General features: G+C 34.5%; 1 protein-coding gene across 1 annotated transcript; it reads right to left on the bottom strand.

The window, feature by feature from the left end:
- Nucleotides 1-177: 177 nt before the first annotated feature.
- LOC123699837 (translation initiation factor IF-2, mitochondrial) lies at nucleotides 178-18,506 on the bottom strand. Its single transcript, XM_045646875.1, has 15 exons — nucleotides 18,272-18,506; nucleotides 18,040-18,178; nucleotides 17,806-17,926; nucleotides 17,356-17,519; nucleotides 16,937-17,117; nucleotides 16,217-16,393; nucleotides 15,725-15,774; nucleotides 15,171-15,385; nucleotides 9,112-9,190; nucleotides 8,382-8,507; nucleotides 7,327-7,552; nucleotides 6,571-6,692; nucleotides 4,547-4,730; nucleotides 3,944-4,084; nucleotides 178-380 (listed from the first exon to the last, which is right to left on the bottom strand). Exons 1-15 carry the CDS (start codon nucleotides 18,295-18,297, stop codon nucleotides 211-213), a joined length of 2,121 nt encoding a protein of 706 aa, XP_045502831.1. The 5' UTR covers nucleotides 18,298-18,506; the 3' UTR covers nucleotides 178-210.
- Nucleotides 18,507-18,671: the final 165 nt, after the last annotated feature.

Below are 18,671 nucleotides of genomic sequence, written 5' to 3' on the forward strand. Positions count from 1 at the left end.
CTTTTTTGAGGGTTTTCGAAATAAAATTAAGAAATAAACAATTCTAATACAATTTATTATCTATCAATACAATTTATCATCATTTTATAATCCCAGATCCCAGTCCGAATTATGTTTAAACTTCACAACGACTGTTTAAAGGTTACTTTTAGGAAAGTTAAAAATAAAAATACCAAACAATTCTAATACAATTTATTAACTAAATCTCTTCTAAAATCCCGGATCCCAGTCCGTAGTATGTTTGACGTCCACCATCTTATAGCAAACTACAATATCTCCCGGTTGAACGTCGAACGCTTCTTCGAAACGAAGCCCGCATTCTGTGTCGTTCTTGATTGTAGTTACTTCCTCTTTTAAATGCTTCATTGATGCTAGTTTTCCTGGAAAGAAATGTTAATCAAAATATAGATAAAAAGGAAATGTATAATGAGTAATGACGCGGTTTAAGGTGAAATGAGACCCAAAACAGACGTTTCGAGCTCACGGAGAATTAATTTTTTTCTTCAAAAACTACCAATTTGATTTTTTTTATTTATGGATTTATTTAATTAAAGAGTTTGTCTAGTGACGTGCGGGAACCGAAACACGATTGAAAAAATTTGCCTCGATAGAAAAACGTTGTGAAGTTTCCTAAAAATTAAACGGTCAATCAATTTCATTTGGACAATAGTAAAGTAATATCAATGAAACTTTATCCACATCCACTTCCATTCAATTCTTGAGAGACGTGCGGGATTAGATTTTACATTTAATACATCAGTAATTTAAAAAATATATATTTATAAATTATTAGCACAAAATTGCGCGTAGGCCGGTCGCTTCCGCCGTTCTGCCTCCTGTTAGTCGACGCTAACGCGTCTTAGAGAGCAGTCCTGTACAACTTTTTCGCGCGGTGCCGTTGTCTACTCGCATACGTGATTTAGTGTTAGTGATACTAAAGTTTTTCATAAACATGGTGAATTTTGGTGGCCAAAACATTGATGGTGAGAACATTAGGAAGAAAATGTTGCGAAGGCAGGTGAAATAAAACCGGCCAAGTGCGAGTCGGGCTCGCGCACAAAGGGTTCCGTAGCAGCAAATATAATAAATTACAGTTAAATCAACCTATCTCAAAAACTATAAGAGATACTTTGATCAAACCAAAAATCGTTGAAAGAGTTAATTAGCATGCATCACCTCTATTTTTTTTAGAATTTTATACCCCGTAGTTATAAAAATAGAGGGGGGGGGACATACTTTTTACGACTTTGAGAGCTGATATCTCAAAAACCGTTCACTTTAAGAAAAATGTTTTTTAGAAAACTTTATATCATTTTAAAAGACCTTTCCATTGATACCCCACACGGGTATGTACATCGAAAAAAAAAATTTCATCCCTCAGTTATATGTATGGGGGGCCCCACCCCCAATTCTTTTTTTTACTATTTAGTGTCATATTTTTGTAGCGGTTCATACAACACATATTCCCATCAAATTTCATCACTGTAGTACTTATAGTTTCCGAGTAAATCGGCTGTGACAGACGGACAGACGGACAGACGGACAGACGGACATGACGAAACTATAAGGGTTCCGTTTTTGCCATTTTGGCTACGGAACCCTAAAAACTACAGTTATTGAACCCAAATAGGTAATTTTGATGTTTATCATGCTTATTTATATTTATTATGTCTTTCGGCCGCTACAAGTCCAAAGATTTCAACTTCCAATATATTGATTAGGTACTAGGTATATTTACAAGTCTAATTTGAGAAACGCATAAATCAAAATTTGAAAGTTATTTTTACTTGTAATAATTAGTAATAAATATTATTTTAATTTTTTGGAGTAATATGTTTACTAAGTCTGAATTGAGCAACGCACAAATCAAGATTTTATAATTTTATGCATTCCGTCTTTATTTTTATTTATAATTTTATTTATTTATTAATAAGTAATGTTTTAGTTATTTTTTGAGATTTCATCTTCCAATAAATATTACTGATTTGTGTATGTATGTTTATTTCTAACAGCGAAGCGCGACGAGCAAGAGACATATTTATTTACGGAATAAGGTGAAGAAGAAAAAATGAAAGTCGTATCAAGAAGATAAACATTGGAACAATAAAATAGTACCAAAACCAGCATTCGAAAATATCTGTTATGTTATGTTATATTATATAATATATCAAATGTCAAAATTCTATCTTATTATATATCATATTATATCTGATATTAAATATATCAAAATGTCGGATATATTTATTAAAAAAAAATCAAATTTGTAAATAATATTTTTTTGTTATTGATTTTTTCAATAAATATGAGGTAAAATGTACTTTAAGGGCCGTTGAGTTGGGCAACCAAAATTTTCTTGGAGAAAGGTCTATGCCTAAGTAACTTACCCGTAAAATCTTAACCTGCGGATATTTATAGTTTTTTAGAAATTAATTATTAAAGTTTCATATTTTTTCATACAATTTCGAGTAACCATCTTGACATTTGTTTTTTTTTTGTTGCGTTTCGTTACCTACGTACGTACGTTTTAACCTACGTAGTTTTTTTTGTTTGAGTGGGAATCGCCATAAAGTCGCTTCTGGCACTCGCAGGCCGCTACCGCGGCACGCTCGCTTCGCTCGCTCGGCTCGTGCGGCAGTTCAAGAGTTAACCTAACACGCTCGTCGCTTCGCTCCTCGCTACCTATTTGAATACTAAAAGTAAAAGTTAATCGATTTTAAAAACTGAAGCAAGTGAGCTATAAAAATAACTATAAAATTGTTATAAAAACAATTTTATTTTGGCTAAAAACATTGAATAACATGTAAATTAATTAAATAAAAATTCATGGGTATAAGAGTTGTATTTGCAAAAACGAAACGCAACAAAAAAAACAAATGTCAAGATTGTTGCTCGAAATTGTATGAAAAATTATGAAAATTTAATAATTAATTTCTAAAAAACTATAAATCTCCGCAGGTTAAGATTTTACGGGTCAGTTACTTAGGCATAGACCTTCGCCCAAAAAAATTTTGGTTGACCAACTCGACGGCACTTAAAGTACATTTTAGCCAAATATGATATATATTATGTAAAAAAAAAACCAAACGTAAATAGCGTCTATTATGTACTTTTATTATCATATTGTACGTAAAGTCCCCACGACGAAAAACTGTAAATTTTGTTTACAAAGATTTTCAAATAACTTACATAGGTAGCGACAATTCTAACAATAACAAATCATTTCATCATAAAATAAATTAGTCGCAAGCTCACTTTTTGTAACCAGACTTGTACCAATAAAAAATCGACCTTCGTGCAAAGGAACAAAGGTCGTTTTTCTAGTCCGATGGGTCCGGCAACGAAAAGACGTTGCCGGATCGCTACTCGGCTTCAACCGCGCGAATATAAGAATTTAAGTAAAGTTCATTGAACCTCCGTTAGTTCCGTATGTTTCCGTCATCTATTCAGTTGTGTGGCATGGCGAGGGGATTTTCGTGAAGCGTCCCGCGCGCTCTTATGCTCCACCCAAGGGGCGTAGCCCAAAAGGTGCACAAACACGATTGTATTTCGTCTTAAATAGGTAACCGCATTATGAACATCTTTCAACATTTATCGGAACATTAAAATACGGGATAAAGTAGATTTAGCGAATATTTTTGAATTATCCAGGTGTTTTTATTTTTCAAATAGTGCGAATAAAAGAAAAAAAAATATAAACAAAAAAAATCGGTTCTGTGTTTATTTTGGAGTTAATTACTCTTTTACTTAGATTTACAATATGAGTGATCCCGTATTGCCTTAAAGGGCTGAAAAGACAAATTTGTTAAAATTGAAGTTATTTGAGCAGCACACTGTCCAATTGTATGGGAGTAAACGAGAGCGCAATCACTGTTACTCAATCATCAATTGGGTCAATGTCAGCCCCTTAATATCAACAAATAATTGATAAACCCAATAAACTCACCCTGGAACACAATCTGATCATCTCTGATCACCTTATAGAGCGCGTTTCTACTGAGCGAGCCTTTCGTACATCGGCACCCAGCTACGGGCACTTTTTTCCTGCCCTCTGATACTAAAAACTGCTGCAGTACTTTTGCTTCTCCTGGAAAGTGCAGTTTATAAGCAGCTGGTATTAACTTACAAATTACAATATACAAATGGATTAACAATCACACCAAAAAACTTGTCCGAATCGAAACTCTGCCTACACGCATGTTAGGCATAAAAAAGACTTATTATTACCGTTCTTTTAATATTTTTTTTAACTATAATTTGAATGAAAGTTTTATGCAAAGCGGCTCGGACATTTTTATGTTTTTACAGTACAAAGTTTAATTACTTCTTACTTAAATGTTAAGCCTTAAATAAATAAATAACTTTCAAGGTGTTTTTTTGGGAAGATATTCATGATTTAAGAGTAAGAAGATAATTGCAAATACCTTTATTATACCTGAATGAATTTTAATGATGTTTAAACAAGACAGATAGCCATAATCAAAATTTTACTTTTACATGCTTTTTTAAACTTTTACAGCTAACTTCTCTTACTCATACTATCTCTTACCGATCAACTCCTCTTGCTGTGTGGTGGGTATCTTATTATTGATCATTTCTTTCAAATCGTCCACTAATTTATATATAACGTTATGTTTCTTAACTTCGATGTTACTATTCTTCGCTTCTACGGCGAGTGCTGGAGGACATTCCACGTTAAACGCGTAGATAACTGCGTCGAACGCTTGCGCTATCTGTAAAAGTTAATATAATTTTTCAGAATGTAAAAGTTAAAAATATATTTAAAAGGTGATACAAACTTAAATCGACATAAGCTTGCTTTATAGGCTATTCGAGTATATTTGCCAGCCGCTTTGCTCGCGTGGTCAAAGAAAATTCGTTTCACTAAAGGTACCATTCCATTGCTATATGAAAGAAAGACGAATACACTTTCACATTTATTATATTTCAAACTGCATATCGGCTAGCAGGCTGTCGTTTGTTTGTTTAAATTTTTACGGTAAATCTATTTTTCCTAATGCAAGCGGACAGAAATGCAACAAATTATAAATCTTAAAAATCTGCTATTATTGAGTTAAAAATCGTATAACTTATTAACTAACATGCCTTCTTTAGTAATATTAATAACTATAGGTAAACCAGAATCTGATGGCAATTAGGGAAATCAAAATTTTGAGTGTGCAACCCTAGGGAAAATGGATCGAACGATCTTGATACTGCTTATTTTTTATTTTGTCCTCAACATCATTAGTCACATTACATAAGTGAACAATACTGTACTTAATAATGAGATATCCACTTAATATTATGTAGGTACATACTTACATGTATAATATACATATAACTTTTATCTATGTAGTACATATTATTATTAACACATACCTATATTTGTATATTCATTATCATTATGCCATGTAAAAATATGGATGTAATGATAATGCAGATCAAAACTAGATTGCTAATATTTTTTTATAAAATAAAATAAAAATAAAATAAAACTATGTTTATTTTCGTAAGTATTATCAGATACAGTACATTATAAAATTGACTTGGACAGCTTGGACTTGACGAATAGCCGTATTGGAAACTCCTGTAATAAGTTTTCATAAAATTATATTGTAATCAACAAACAATATTATAGTTACCTACTTATAATATTTTTAGTTTTAAGTATCAAAACGGGTAAATCCAATTTACCAATAAAATATTCAAAATTGAAAATTGTGATGTGTTTGACCCTTCTTCATCGAATGTTTTTCTATACACATTATAAACAACACCTCTTGCTTGTGATCGCAGCGGCTTTTTCGACGTTTTCGAAGATTTTTTAGACAAAATCCTAAAAATTATTCATCAATTGCAAAGAAGACAAATAATTTGACAACCAATTTGATAGTTGTCAAATAAAATTGCCATATGAAAATCTTTTATTTCATAAATATAAATATGCCATCAGATTCTGGTAGACCTATAGCTGTGCCCCTCGGTTTCACCCGCGTGGCTCTGTTCCTGTTGGTCTTAGCGTGATGATATATTATAGCTTATAGCCTTCCTCGATAAATTCGCTATAACGTAAGAATTTTGCAAATCGGACCAGTGGTTCCTGAGATAAGCACGTCCAAACAAACTCTTCAGCTTTATTAGTATAGATTAACATGCCTTCTCTAGTAACAATAATAATTATTTAAGTATATTCCTAACTATATCAAGCCTTATTTTTTGTTTCTGGTTTTTTATGTTCATAACCGTTTTTATAGGCATGTGGTGTTAGCCTATAATTAATTGTTGTTTTCGATATGTTAAATTGTATTGTCCTTGTATGTCTTTAAAATTAGTGTTAGCAATTGTTGGCTATTCTTTGTAAAATCACTACATAGTATAAAACAAAGTCGTTTTTTATGTCCCTATGTCCTTTTGTATGCTTAAATCTTTAAAACTAACGAACGGATTTTGATGCGGTTTTTTTTAATACATAGAGTGATTCAATAGGAAGGTTTTACTGTATAATTTATTAGGTTTAAGATAAAGCGGGCGAAGCCGCGGGCGGTAAGATAGTAAATAAATAAAGCCCACCTCAACATCAGTAGGTGCTACGGGCCCTACGCCGAAATGCACGAGCTCGAGCCGCACTGTGTGGTGCGAGTCGTATGTTTCCAGGATATCCAAGATGGCTTCCACTGAGCCGTCCACGTCGCCTGGGTAGTTAATAAATAGGTAGTGTTATAATTAATTTTTGTTGGAATGATGAGAAATACAAATAATGAAGCTAATAAATCTAGTTAAATTATTCTTATTTTTTTTTCTATTTTCGGAAGTGAAACTTCTTTAGCCGCGTTGAGAGTTAAATTTCAAGGTCACCATGGCATGGCAATATCCTCACACAGTCAGGCGATGATTTTGCTATCTTTGAATCTTTCCAAAAAAGTATCACTGACACTTGTGCTCGACACACACGCTCTTTTTTAACCAACTTTTAACAACTAAGTTTTTTTTAATGCGCTGAACTTTATAATACATATTATTTCATTCTTTATTCTCATTTTATTCGATTTACAAGTAATAAGACATAATTTTTACACTATTTATGAGTAATATATTGGGTATCTAAGGTTACCACATTTTTTAAATAAAACATGACAAAAAAATCACAACAGCAATTCCGAAAATCGTAAAACTATCAACATAATATACAACATCACATCCATGTTACTTTCTATGCATGTGCCAAATTTCACAAAAATCAGTTCAGCAGTTTTTACTCGAAACAGTAACAAACTTCAATACATACTCACAAATTTGACATTTATAATATTAGTATGATAAACTTACCTTTAATCACCACACTGACTGTCGGATGATCGTCCACCTTGATCATCTTGTCCCTTGGCCCCACTGGCCGTACTTTGAACCGTCCCATGGCCCGCTTCTGGGCCAATTGTTGTTTGTAGAACATTTGATGTTCTGCCTCTTTAGCGGTTATCACCTCCTGGTCCATCGCTTGCTTTTCTTTCATGCGCTGGTTGTGGCGCCATTTCATTACTTCGTTCGCTCTTTTCTGTGCAAAACATTCTTTAAGAAATAAGACAGATTGGGAAAAAAAAGAGTATGGAATGGAAAAAAAATACTAGAATATACAACTTGAACATAGTTATCAATTTTCATACCACCTAGAAATAACTTCATACTGTTAAAATTTAGGTGTCGGTGTGCGCGCGCATCGTAAAAATTCACTCTCATCATTTTTCTCCATCGCGCCAAAAGAAGTATAACTTCAATAATAAAAAATTGGGAGTGTTATATGGCAATGTATAATAAAATTTCAATCGCCTTCAAAAAGTTACGAATGAAGTGAAATTGAAGAAGCTAACCTAAACATTTACGACAAAGCAGTACATATATAATTGTGTTACTGTATAATTTCAAAACAGTGTAAATCTGAAATAATGTAACTGCGTGAATGTGTAATTTTGATAACTGTTATTGTATAATATTTAAAAACTACATAATATTGTGACTGTGTTAAGGTGAAATGAGACCATTTCATATGTATTTTTGAAGTTATACTACTTTTTTTGGCGCGGTGGAGAAAAATGATGAGAGTTAATTTTTACGATGCGCGCGCACACAGACAACTAAATTTAACAGCATGAAGTTAGTTCTAGGTGGTATGTAACTATGTTCAAGTTGTATATTCTAGTATTTTTTTACCATACGCCAAAGAAGTATAACTTCTAACGCGTGTGCATAAGTACACACACTCTTTTTTTTTGGAAATGTAATTGAGTTAATAATTTTTTATTTAATAAAACATAATTGAAGACGTGTAATTAAATAACATTTATTTAATCATTATAAAGCTATATCTTTTAATCAAATTCCCTTACCTCAGAAGATACTTCCAGTACTCTATCCCCAGGGGCAGGGGGTTCTCTCCACCCGAGCACCGACACGGGCATAGACGGTGGGGCTTCTTCTACTAATGCACCATCGGCTGTTTTTAGCATACGCACCTACATGAAAAATGCCATTATATAAAAGTTATCCATATTTGTTGCAAAATTTTAGGTTATTCAAGCATCCTTATTTACTGTATTGTTTATATAATGTACAGTAAAAGAAGTTTTTCTTTCTATTATTGTGAACTAGCTTCCGTCCGCGACTCCGTCCGCGCGGAAAAATTAAGAAAAATTAAGTTTTATTTTTTTCCACGTATTTTTCCGGGATAAAAAGTATCCTATTTTATGCCCAGGATAATAAGGTATAATTATACCAAGTTTCATCGAAATCGAACCGATAGTTTTCACGTGATGCCTGAACATACAGACAGACAGACAGACAGACAAAAATTTTTTTAATCACATATTTGGGCTTGGTATCGATCCAGTAACACCCCCTGCTATTTATTTTTTCAATATTATCAATGTACAGAATTGACCCTTCTACAGATTTATTATATGTATAGATAGATATTGATGAGGGTAGTAAAAAAAAATCGCTACGTCCATTTGTGAGTGTTTTACAGACGGACTCGTCGTAACTATTTAAGAAATACCTGATACAAATTATAAATTAACATTTGTTTGGCTATTTTTACTTATTTGAGTAACAACTTACCTTAGCCCACCCACTGCCAGCAACGAGGATACAACCCTTTCGCAAGGTTCCCCTCTGCACCAATACTGTTGCACATTTCCTATCCAAAAAAGTACACATTAAAAATTTTCATCTTTTTCGAAAATTTAAATAATTTTTTCGAAAACCAACAACTTTTCAAAATGTCTGTTTATTTTACAGTAGGAAATGTTCATAATCGTTGAAATATATACATAAATAAAATATATATATATTATAATAGAAGGTAGATCGAAATTCCACCTGCTAACATCATTTTAAAACACTTAAGCTTAAAATATTCTTATAAATTAATATATTTCAATTAGAGTATTATAAATAGTGAATTTAAGCAAACAAAAGCGCTGTGCATACAAGGTGTGTAAAGATTTGTCATAATCAAGATGATTTGTGCTGCCTGTTCGATGTCCGTTACGGAGGGCCAACTTCTATGTGTACGTTGCGAGGGTTCGTATCATTATATGTGCATAAATATGCCTACTTCGTATTATAATAAAAATCTGAGGGAACTAAAACGCTCATGGACTTGTCCATCGTGCAAAACAAATAATACTCGTCGTAAAGGCGATGACACCCCAACTCGGAAACAGTTCGAAGTTGAAAGTTCATCTATCAACCTTAACATGTCGTGTGATGAAATAAGCACCCCTGCTCAAGCAAGTACAATCACTTTCGACCGTTTTGAACAGCTACTTGACTCCAGAATAACTGCTATGTACACTAAATTTACTCAAGACTTTCTGGGTGAGTTTAACACGGCAATGGGCAAGTTTAAGCTTGAGTTCACAGAAACGACGGATTATTTACAATCACAAATCACAGATATTAAAAGTGAGGTAAATATTAACGCTGAGAAAATCCGTATGTTAGAACGCGAAAACTCACAACTACGTTCCGACCTTAACAATACGAATAAAAAATTATCTAACTTACAAAGCATTCCGGATTTGCAAGCTACTGTCACAGCCTTAAAAACCGAGTTGAATGATCGTCAACAAGCTAATCTACTTAACCACATAGAAATATCTGGCATACCAGAACACAACAACGAATCACTGGGACACATTATCATCACCACTGCCTCCAAACTTGGGATTAACCTCGATGAGCGCGACATAATTAGCACGCACCGTATCGGTATGAAGCGTGCGCCGGTAACTGAAACTGAGGACACTTGCATAGGTAATAAACAACTTAATGAACGTTCCCCCCGCCCTCGGCTCATCGCCGTGCAGCTTGCGCGTCGTTCTATCAGGGATGAATTCCTGAAACAAGCCCGCGTCAAACGGGGTCTTACTACGTCTGATATGGGCCTTCCACCACACAACCCTACGCGTGTATTTATTAACGAACGTCTTACCAAAGAAAATAGGCAGTTATATGGTAAAGTACGAGCGCTAGCTGCCACCTTTCGCTGGCGTTTCGTGTGGACGAAAAATGGACGTGTTATGGCTAAGAAAAGTGAAAATGATAACATTTGTATATTTCGAACTGAAGATGATATATCACGTTTATTTCACAATATTGAATCAAGTAATAATTGTTAAATTACAATTAACTTTCATCCTATATTATTTAAATTATTGCATTGTAACATTTAAAACTCCTTTTTATACCAAACTCAAAATACATCTGTGTGTGTTTCATAAAATATATTATTTTAAATCAATTAACATACCCCTTTTCAATGATATTATATGTTACTTAAAACTGGGATATAACATATGGGATTGTCTCTTAACTTCCCTTGAATTCGATTGTGTATTGATTATTATTTTTTATATTATGCATGTTGTGTGTATGTGTTATGGCTGCTGTTTTATTGTTTGTTATTTGGTCAGTTCTCTTTTTTCCTATAAATCATATCTTAATATTTTATTTAAAAGCATAAATAATCAATTCGCAGTTAATCTTTTTTATCTTATTATAAAACGATATTCAAGCTTTATATATGTACTTACTATTTCATATCATTACTACTTATACTATTTAATATTATTAATTTGTACTATATTATTAATACTTACATCGATATTTCTAAAATTTAACTTCTTGTCTCATAGCCTTTTCATATTCTTACTATCACACGTATTACACATTATGCACATAAAAATTATACTACATACATTATCTATGTATACTATACAGAAGTTTATAATTTATTGCAGTCACTCATATACGTCCATAAAATGTTTTGTTATCAATGATAAGCTATAAGAAAAATTTCTCCGTTGCCTTATTCAATGCGGGTTCCTTAGGAACTAAGCACGACGAACTACTTAGTGCAATTCAACGTCATTCGCCCGACTTACTTGCCATCAATGAGACCTGGCTCCATGAAGGTCAGGAAGCTCGTGCTCCCTCTGTGCCTGGTTACACGTTTCGTCACCGACCACGGCCTCCAGCATTACGTGCCAGAGGCGGTGGAGTTGGCTTTTACATTAAACGTGGTATAACAGCTCGTACCTGCGTGAACCCGCCTGCCAATTTAGTGGAGCAATACTGGGTTAAAGTCACCGTAAATTCTAGAAGTGTTATAATTGGAACAGCTTATAGACCCCCCTGGCTCAATGCTGATATTTTCTTTGATGCACTCACTGAATCTATCTCATCCTTTAGTGCCTATGATAACCTTATCATGCTTGGAGACTTTAATATCAATTTACTGTGCCCTGCCGATAGAAACACTCTTCGTTTGCAAAATTTTTTGAGTTCGTTAAAACTACAAAATTGTGTTGGTGAACCGACCCACTTTACTTCCCATAGTGAGTCTCTTATAGATGTCATCTGTAGTGATGCAACTACCGATAGTGTAACCGTTGACTACATACCTGACCTCGGAGCCCATGCGTTCATTGTCTCTGAATTTAAATTTAAAAAAGATAAGCCACCTATCAAGAGGTTTTCCTTCAGACCATTAAAGGATATAAATGTGGATGAATTTAATAAGTCGCTAAATAACATTCACTGGAATGAAATAGTGCGATTGGCTGATGTGGAGGCGATGGTTAATTTGCTGAATCAGCATATAGTTACTTTGTATGATACCTACGCGCCCCTTAAATCCGTTACGTTAAGAGATAGGTTTGCTCCGTGGTTTACCTCTAATCTTCGACATTTGATGTGGTTACGCGACAATGCCCACACTCGATACCGAAAAACTAAGGACAAAAACAGATTTGAGGATTACAAATCTTTAAAAAGGCTAGCAAATGTGACTTTATACTCAGAAAAAAAGGCTTATTTTGACAAAAATATTAACTCAAACCTTAATAATTCTAAAGCTTTGTGGAAAAATTTAAAAAGAACGGTTCTTCCGAATTTCAAATGCGGCTCGTATCTCCCTGATCATTTATGCGACGCTGATGGTATTAATGAGCATTTTCTAAATGTTCCGGGATCTAATCAAGTAGAGGAGAGAGACCTTAGGTTCTTTACCAGTAATCGCTTTGGCGAAAATAAGTTTAGTTTTGTCCCCGTCAGCGATTATTACGTTGGTAAAGTCATCCTGGATATTAAATCTAACGCTCAGGGAATAGATGGGATATCTAGAGATATGTTAATCCTTACGCTACCACATTCACTTAGTGCCATAACAGCTATAATAAATAGATCGCTTACCTCTTCAGTTTTCCCCTCTCAGTGGAAAACAGCTCTAATTCGTCCTATTCCTAAAACGAATAATCCATCGACGGTAAAAGATCTTCGTCCAATCAGCATCCTCCCATTTATGTCCAAAATTCTTGAAAAGGTTGTCCACGCTCAAGTGAGTAAGTACTGTGAATCTTATAACATCTTTCCTACCTATCAATCTGGCTTTCGAAAGCGCCGTAGTACCAGCACCGCTCTTCTAGATGTCGTGGACAATCTTTTAAATGCTCGTGATTCTGGCCATGCCTCAATTATTGCCCTGCTCGATTTTTCCAGAGCATTCGACTCTATCAACTTTTCTCTTCTTCTATCTAAGCTTGTTTTTTATGGATTTGATGAGAACTGTGTATCCTGGTTCAATTCTTACATTTATGACCGCTACCAACAAGTAGTTATCACTAAGTCCGATGGATCTCATGTTTCATCAGCGTTGTATCCTGTCACAAGAGGAGTTCCGCAGGGATCTATTTTAGGGCCTTTGCTATTCATCTTGTACTCAGCGGACATAGCAAACTGTTTAAAGAAGTGTAATTACCACCTATATGCCGATGACTTGCAATTATATCTCCCTATAAACCGTTCTTGTGTTCATGACTGCCTACAGAATATTAATGATGACCTTCAACGTATCTCGGAATGGTCTACGCGGAATTCTCTGTGCCTTAATCCATGCAAATCAAAATTTCTAATAACTGGTACTAAAAAACAGATCTCTTACGTATCTATGTACAGTCCTTCCCTCTCAATCGACTCGTGTCCACTTGAGCAGGTCGCTGTTGCACGTAATTTGGGAGTCGTTTTCGATGGAGGCCTTAACTTCGAGAGACATGTCACAGAAATAGTGAGTAATTGTTTTTACCGGCTTAAGACGATTTACAAAATTCGCGAGTTCCTCAGTGTCGATCTGCGTGTTCGGCTCTGTGAGGCTGTCATTTTATCGAAGCTGAATTATTGTGTCGCCGTATATGGTCCTTGCCTCTTGGAACGATCTCAGCGACTCATTCAAAGGTTGCAGAATGCCTGCACTCGTTTCTGCTTAAATATACCTCATCGTAGCCACGTAACTCCTTTCATCAATTCTCTTAACCACCTGAGAATTAAGAACCGTCAAAATCTTTTCTTGGCTTGTATGATGTTTGACATTGTAAAAAATAAAACGCCCGAATACCTTTATGCTAAATTGTTGTGGCGAAGCCAAACAAGCAGAAATGAGGTCAGGGGTGTAACCAAGGAGTTGTCAGTGCCGTCACACAAAACTGCAGCATTTCGTGGGAGCTTCAGATACGCTGCTACCAAATGCTGGAACAATATACCACCTCCTATTAAATGTCTGCAGACTAAATTTAGCTTCCGACGTGCATACAAAAAGTATCTCATGTCGCTTCAGCTTCTTCCCCCGTAAGCCACACTGTATCTTTCTTTGTATCCCTCTTATTATTCATTCCATATTGTACTTGTATAAACATTATTATTTTATTTACTCTTCTGTCCTGATCTTCTTGTGTTTTTCTTGTGACCTGTTCTTCACACGTATGTATGTGTGTGTATGTATATACCAACTTTCTTTCATCCCTGCATTTTATCTTTGTAAATAATACTATATTAATTTATAATATTATATTATATCTATTTATATTGCCTATTAAATTATTTTTTTTATTTACTTCTGGTTAGTTTTTTCTTTTTTTTTTCCGTTTTTGGTTCCATCTGCCTTCTGGGTTCTGGCAGAATCAACAGCGTCGTGAGTCAGTCGACTCATGACATATGCTGAGCCAGGACCCTTTCACAGCCATAACACTTATTAGCAACCTATTTACTTATTTATTTATTATGTATAAAATTGTCATAAATTATGTGTTTCGTGTTTTTTATTTGTATTTTTTCTATGTTTAATTATTGTGATTGTCAGCTGTTGTAATAATGTGTTATTTTTGTGAATAAATGTTTGTCTATTGTCTATTGTCTATTGTCTAAATCATGTTAATTCAATAAATATTACTAGGAAAACGTCGCAAGAGACTGTCATAATTTAGAAAGAATAATTACTCTATGCGACCTTCCGTATTTGTAACTATGTATAAAATAAATTTAAAAATGTACACTTATTTTGAAGTGAAAATTCTTAAGGCACGTTGAGAGTAAAATTCAAGGTCGCGTCATGGGAATACTGTTACGTCATGCAGGCAACGATTGGTATATTTCACTTTTGACACGTACGCTCGGCACACACCCTATTTTTTTATTTTATATCTTTCAAGGGATTTTGTCGCTTAGCGTTCACATCAATTACAACCAATCATCAGTTAAATATAAAAATGTACCGTGATTTTTTGAAAAAATTGTAAAAATTTACATGATTTTTTTTTATTTTCCCTGCGTATTCCACTCACCCCAGCCTCGGGTCCAGCTGGCTCTCAATGACCACCCCCTCCACGCCGCCCAGGGGGTCGGCAGCCAGCTCCATGAGCTGCGCCTGCACGTGCAGCGCCTCCAGCAGGGCCGGCAGGTGCAGCCGCTTGAGGGCCGACACGCTCACCGCTTGGACTTCGCCCCCTAGCGCTTCGCACACCACGCCGTGCTGTGCCAGCGATTTGAGCGTGCGCTCCTGTTGATAGGTTTTTTTTTCGGTAAACAAAAAAAAATCGTATTTAAATTTTAAACATTGTCGCTTGGGCATGCTTTTATTCATCATACAGGAAAATTCCATTAATTTTTTTATGAAATTTATATACTTAAATTCTTTTAAAGTAAAATTAAAAATATGATGAAAGTCTGTAAAGCAATTAACATTATACACAGTGTAACATAAAATATGTTATACAATGCTAAATAACACTTGATTTTTTTTTATTTTGCCTGCATATAATATCTATTTATAGCACACTAAAAGAGCAATATGACACATAAAGCAACACACAAATATATAAAATAGAGGCATACCTACAATGTTTACACCTGGCTTGTCCACTTTGTTGACCGCCACAAGAATTGGAACTGAAATAAAAAAAAAACATTATTCACTATCTATATTGTTAAACTCAATAAATAATTTGTTTTGTATGTACATTTTACATGCATTAAAGTGAAATTTGATGCAGATATAATTTTATTTTAATAATTACGCACTGTGAATAATAGATAAATATATCAAACTAGATGATTTATATGATTTCTTTTTATTTTGCCTTATTCTTTCTATTCATTTAACAATTTGCTAATTAAGAAAATGAATATTTTTAATATTTCAAATGAAATAAGCGCACACGTGTACATAATATGCACGTAAGCCCGAACGCGCATGCGTGCGTGTACGCGCGAACATGCAAGTTTGAGCGTGCGTGCGCATACGTTTGCATGTGTATGTGTGTGCGTGTAATACTTGTACGCATACGTTTGCACACATGTATGTAAGTGTGTGTATGTGTGTGTCCCTCACCATCAGCCTGCCTCGCCATCCGTATGGACTCCACAGTCTGCTCCATGACTCCGTCGTCAGCGGCCACCACGAGCACCACTATGTCAGTGGCGTGTGCGCCGCGGGAACGCATCGCTGTGAACGCGGCGTGCCCGGGCGTGTCCAGGAACGTTACGTGGTCGCCGGATGCCAGTTTTACTGGGGAATTAGCATAATGACATGAAAAAACATTTAAAAAGCCTTGTTACTTACATTTTAAAATCTATACTAATATTTGTATACGTAGTATATTATTATTAGTCTGTGCTAATATTATAAAGTCGAAGAGTTTGTTTGTTTGAACGATTTGAAAAATTCTTTCAGTGTTAGATAGCTCATTTAGCGAGGAAGCATATAGGGCATAGGCTATATTATATCATCACGTTGAGACCAACAGGAGCGGGGCAATGCGGGTGAAACCGCGGTGGAACAGCTACTAAAGTATAATTATGTTTTGAATGAATTGACAAACTATTAATAGATAGAGTAGGGTAGCGGTCTTGCTTTTTTTCTGGCTTTAGTTTAAAAATAATCAAAAATTTATAAAATTGTACATGCAGTAATAAAATGTGGGAATCACCTGTGGACAATCAATTAAAATAAATTTCAGATTTCACAAATTAACGCTACAGGTGCAGGAATAATAAAAATTTCTGAACATAAACATTGTCCGCAAAATTTATAAACACAACAAATAAATACCTTGAAAAGCTCCAATATGCTGCGTAATGCCCCCAAATTCGGTATCCACTACAGAAGTATCCCGCAAAGCATCTAACAGAGTGGTCTTGCCGTGGTCCACGTGACCCATAACACACACGACAGGCGGTCGGGGGCGAAGCGCTTCAGGTGGTGCGGGGGGCGCCGGCACTGCATCTTTGTTCTGGATATCAAAAATTAAAACATATGTATTTCAATGACGAGAATTACTGAGTTTCATATATTGATGAAAAATGTTACATTCCCATGATAATTTTCAAAAATCAAAACATTTTTATGTAATTTTCTAGAACACAGCTTCTTAATAATTGTTAATATGCGCTTAAATAACAAATCTAAACAACAAAAAGCAATGAATCATAGAACAATACATGGATTTATATGTGAAGATAATAGATTACCTCTTCCTCCTCAATCCCCTCTTCAGGCTTGGCAATAATTTTGAATCTGCATCCGGAAATTTTGACAACATCTCGTATAATCTGTGGATTCCGTATCACAGTATCCTTTGTGTACACTATTTCAGAGTCTTTGTCAGCAAATTCTAATGCCTTATAAACATGATCTGTAAAGAGAATTATACTATTATAATGTTGCCGTTGTAAGACTAATAAGTTGACCTATTTCAAGACTTTTATTTCTTTCTTTTTCAGAGAAACATATAATTTTAGCCATGTGTAATTAAACTTTAGTTAAACTATCATTTATTGAAATATTTCAGCAACATAATGCCACCTAACTATTCGTATGAAAAATTCTCATGAAAATATCTTTAAGAGAATCAGATTATTCCTTAGTGCACACACATGCACACAAGCTTTGATTATTATTAAAATAAACTCAATGCTTACCAACATCCTTCCTTAAAACATTAGCTATTTCTTGAACTGTCATATTCCTCCATATGCCTACAACTTCAGTTCCTGCTTTTGGTGCATACCTAATGACCCTGCGCCCTTGGTTTTCTACTGCCTATAGTAACATACAATTTTTATATACTATGTTGAGCTTATGAATTTTTATTTATTATTTTTAATAAATACTTAATTATTGTTACACAAAAACAATTAAAATGTGCATTTTACCTTTTCTTCTGGACTTTTTCTCTTTTTATAATAATAAGCTGATAGAGACAGTGGTCGTGCTCTACTAAAGACATCGTTGATTGTCGTTTGGGCTTCAGAAGGATGGCGAAATACCTCTTTAAAATGTTTTATTGGTAACCTTCAAACATACATAAATAAAAACTTTTAAGTTACAGAAAGGTAATAAATAAAGATATAGTATGATCTATTAAAGGTATAAAAGTATACTTACAATCTAAAAAATGTGCTCCTGTACATTATACTTTGTTAAATAAGGTTTTATTTCAACATTAGATGTGTATATTTTCGTTTCTTCAAATCGACACCAAGGATGTTAGTAAACTTATGCCCATTTTTTTAAATATACCAGGCAGCAATATAATTGAATTTTCTCCTATTCTGTTTAATAATATTATGAATCTCTGGAACTTTTGATTTCATAACCTCTCTTCCAGGTTCCAGTCGGTACTCGGTATATATGACAGTGACATATAGATAGACATGACGGACATCAGCTGAGAGGTGACAACTATCAATGGCACAGAGCGGTTGAGCGGCACAGAGCAACTAGCAAGTGGCAAGTAATGTATAATAGAAAATCGCACTTGGGATCGGAAATTACACGGCACTTG

The sequence above is a fragment of the Colias croceus genome, chromosome 18, assembly GCF_905220415.1.
Source record: "Colias croceus chromosome 18, ilColCroc2.1".
NCBI classification, from domain to species: Eukaryota; Metazoa; Arthropoda; class Insecta; order Lepidoptera; family Pieridae; genus Colias; species Colias croceus.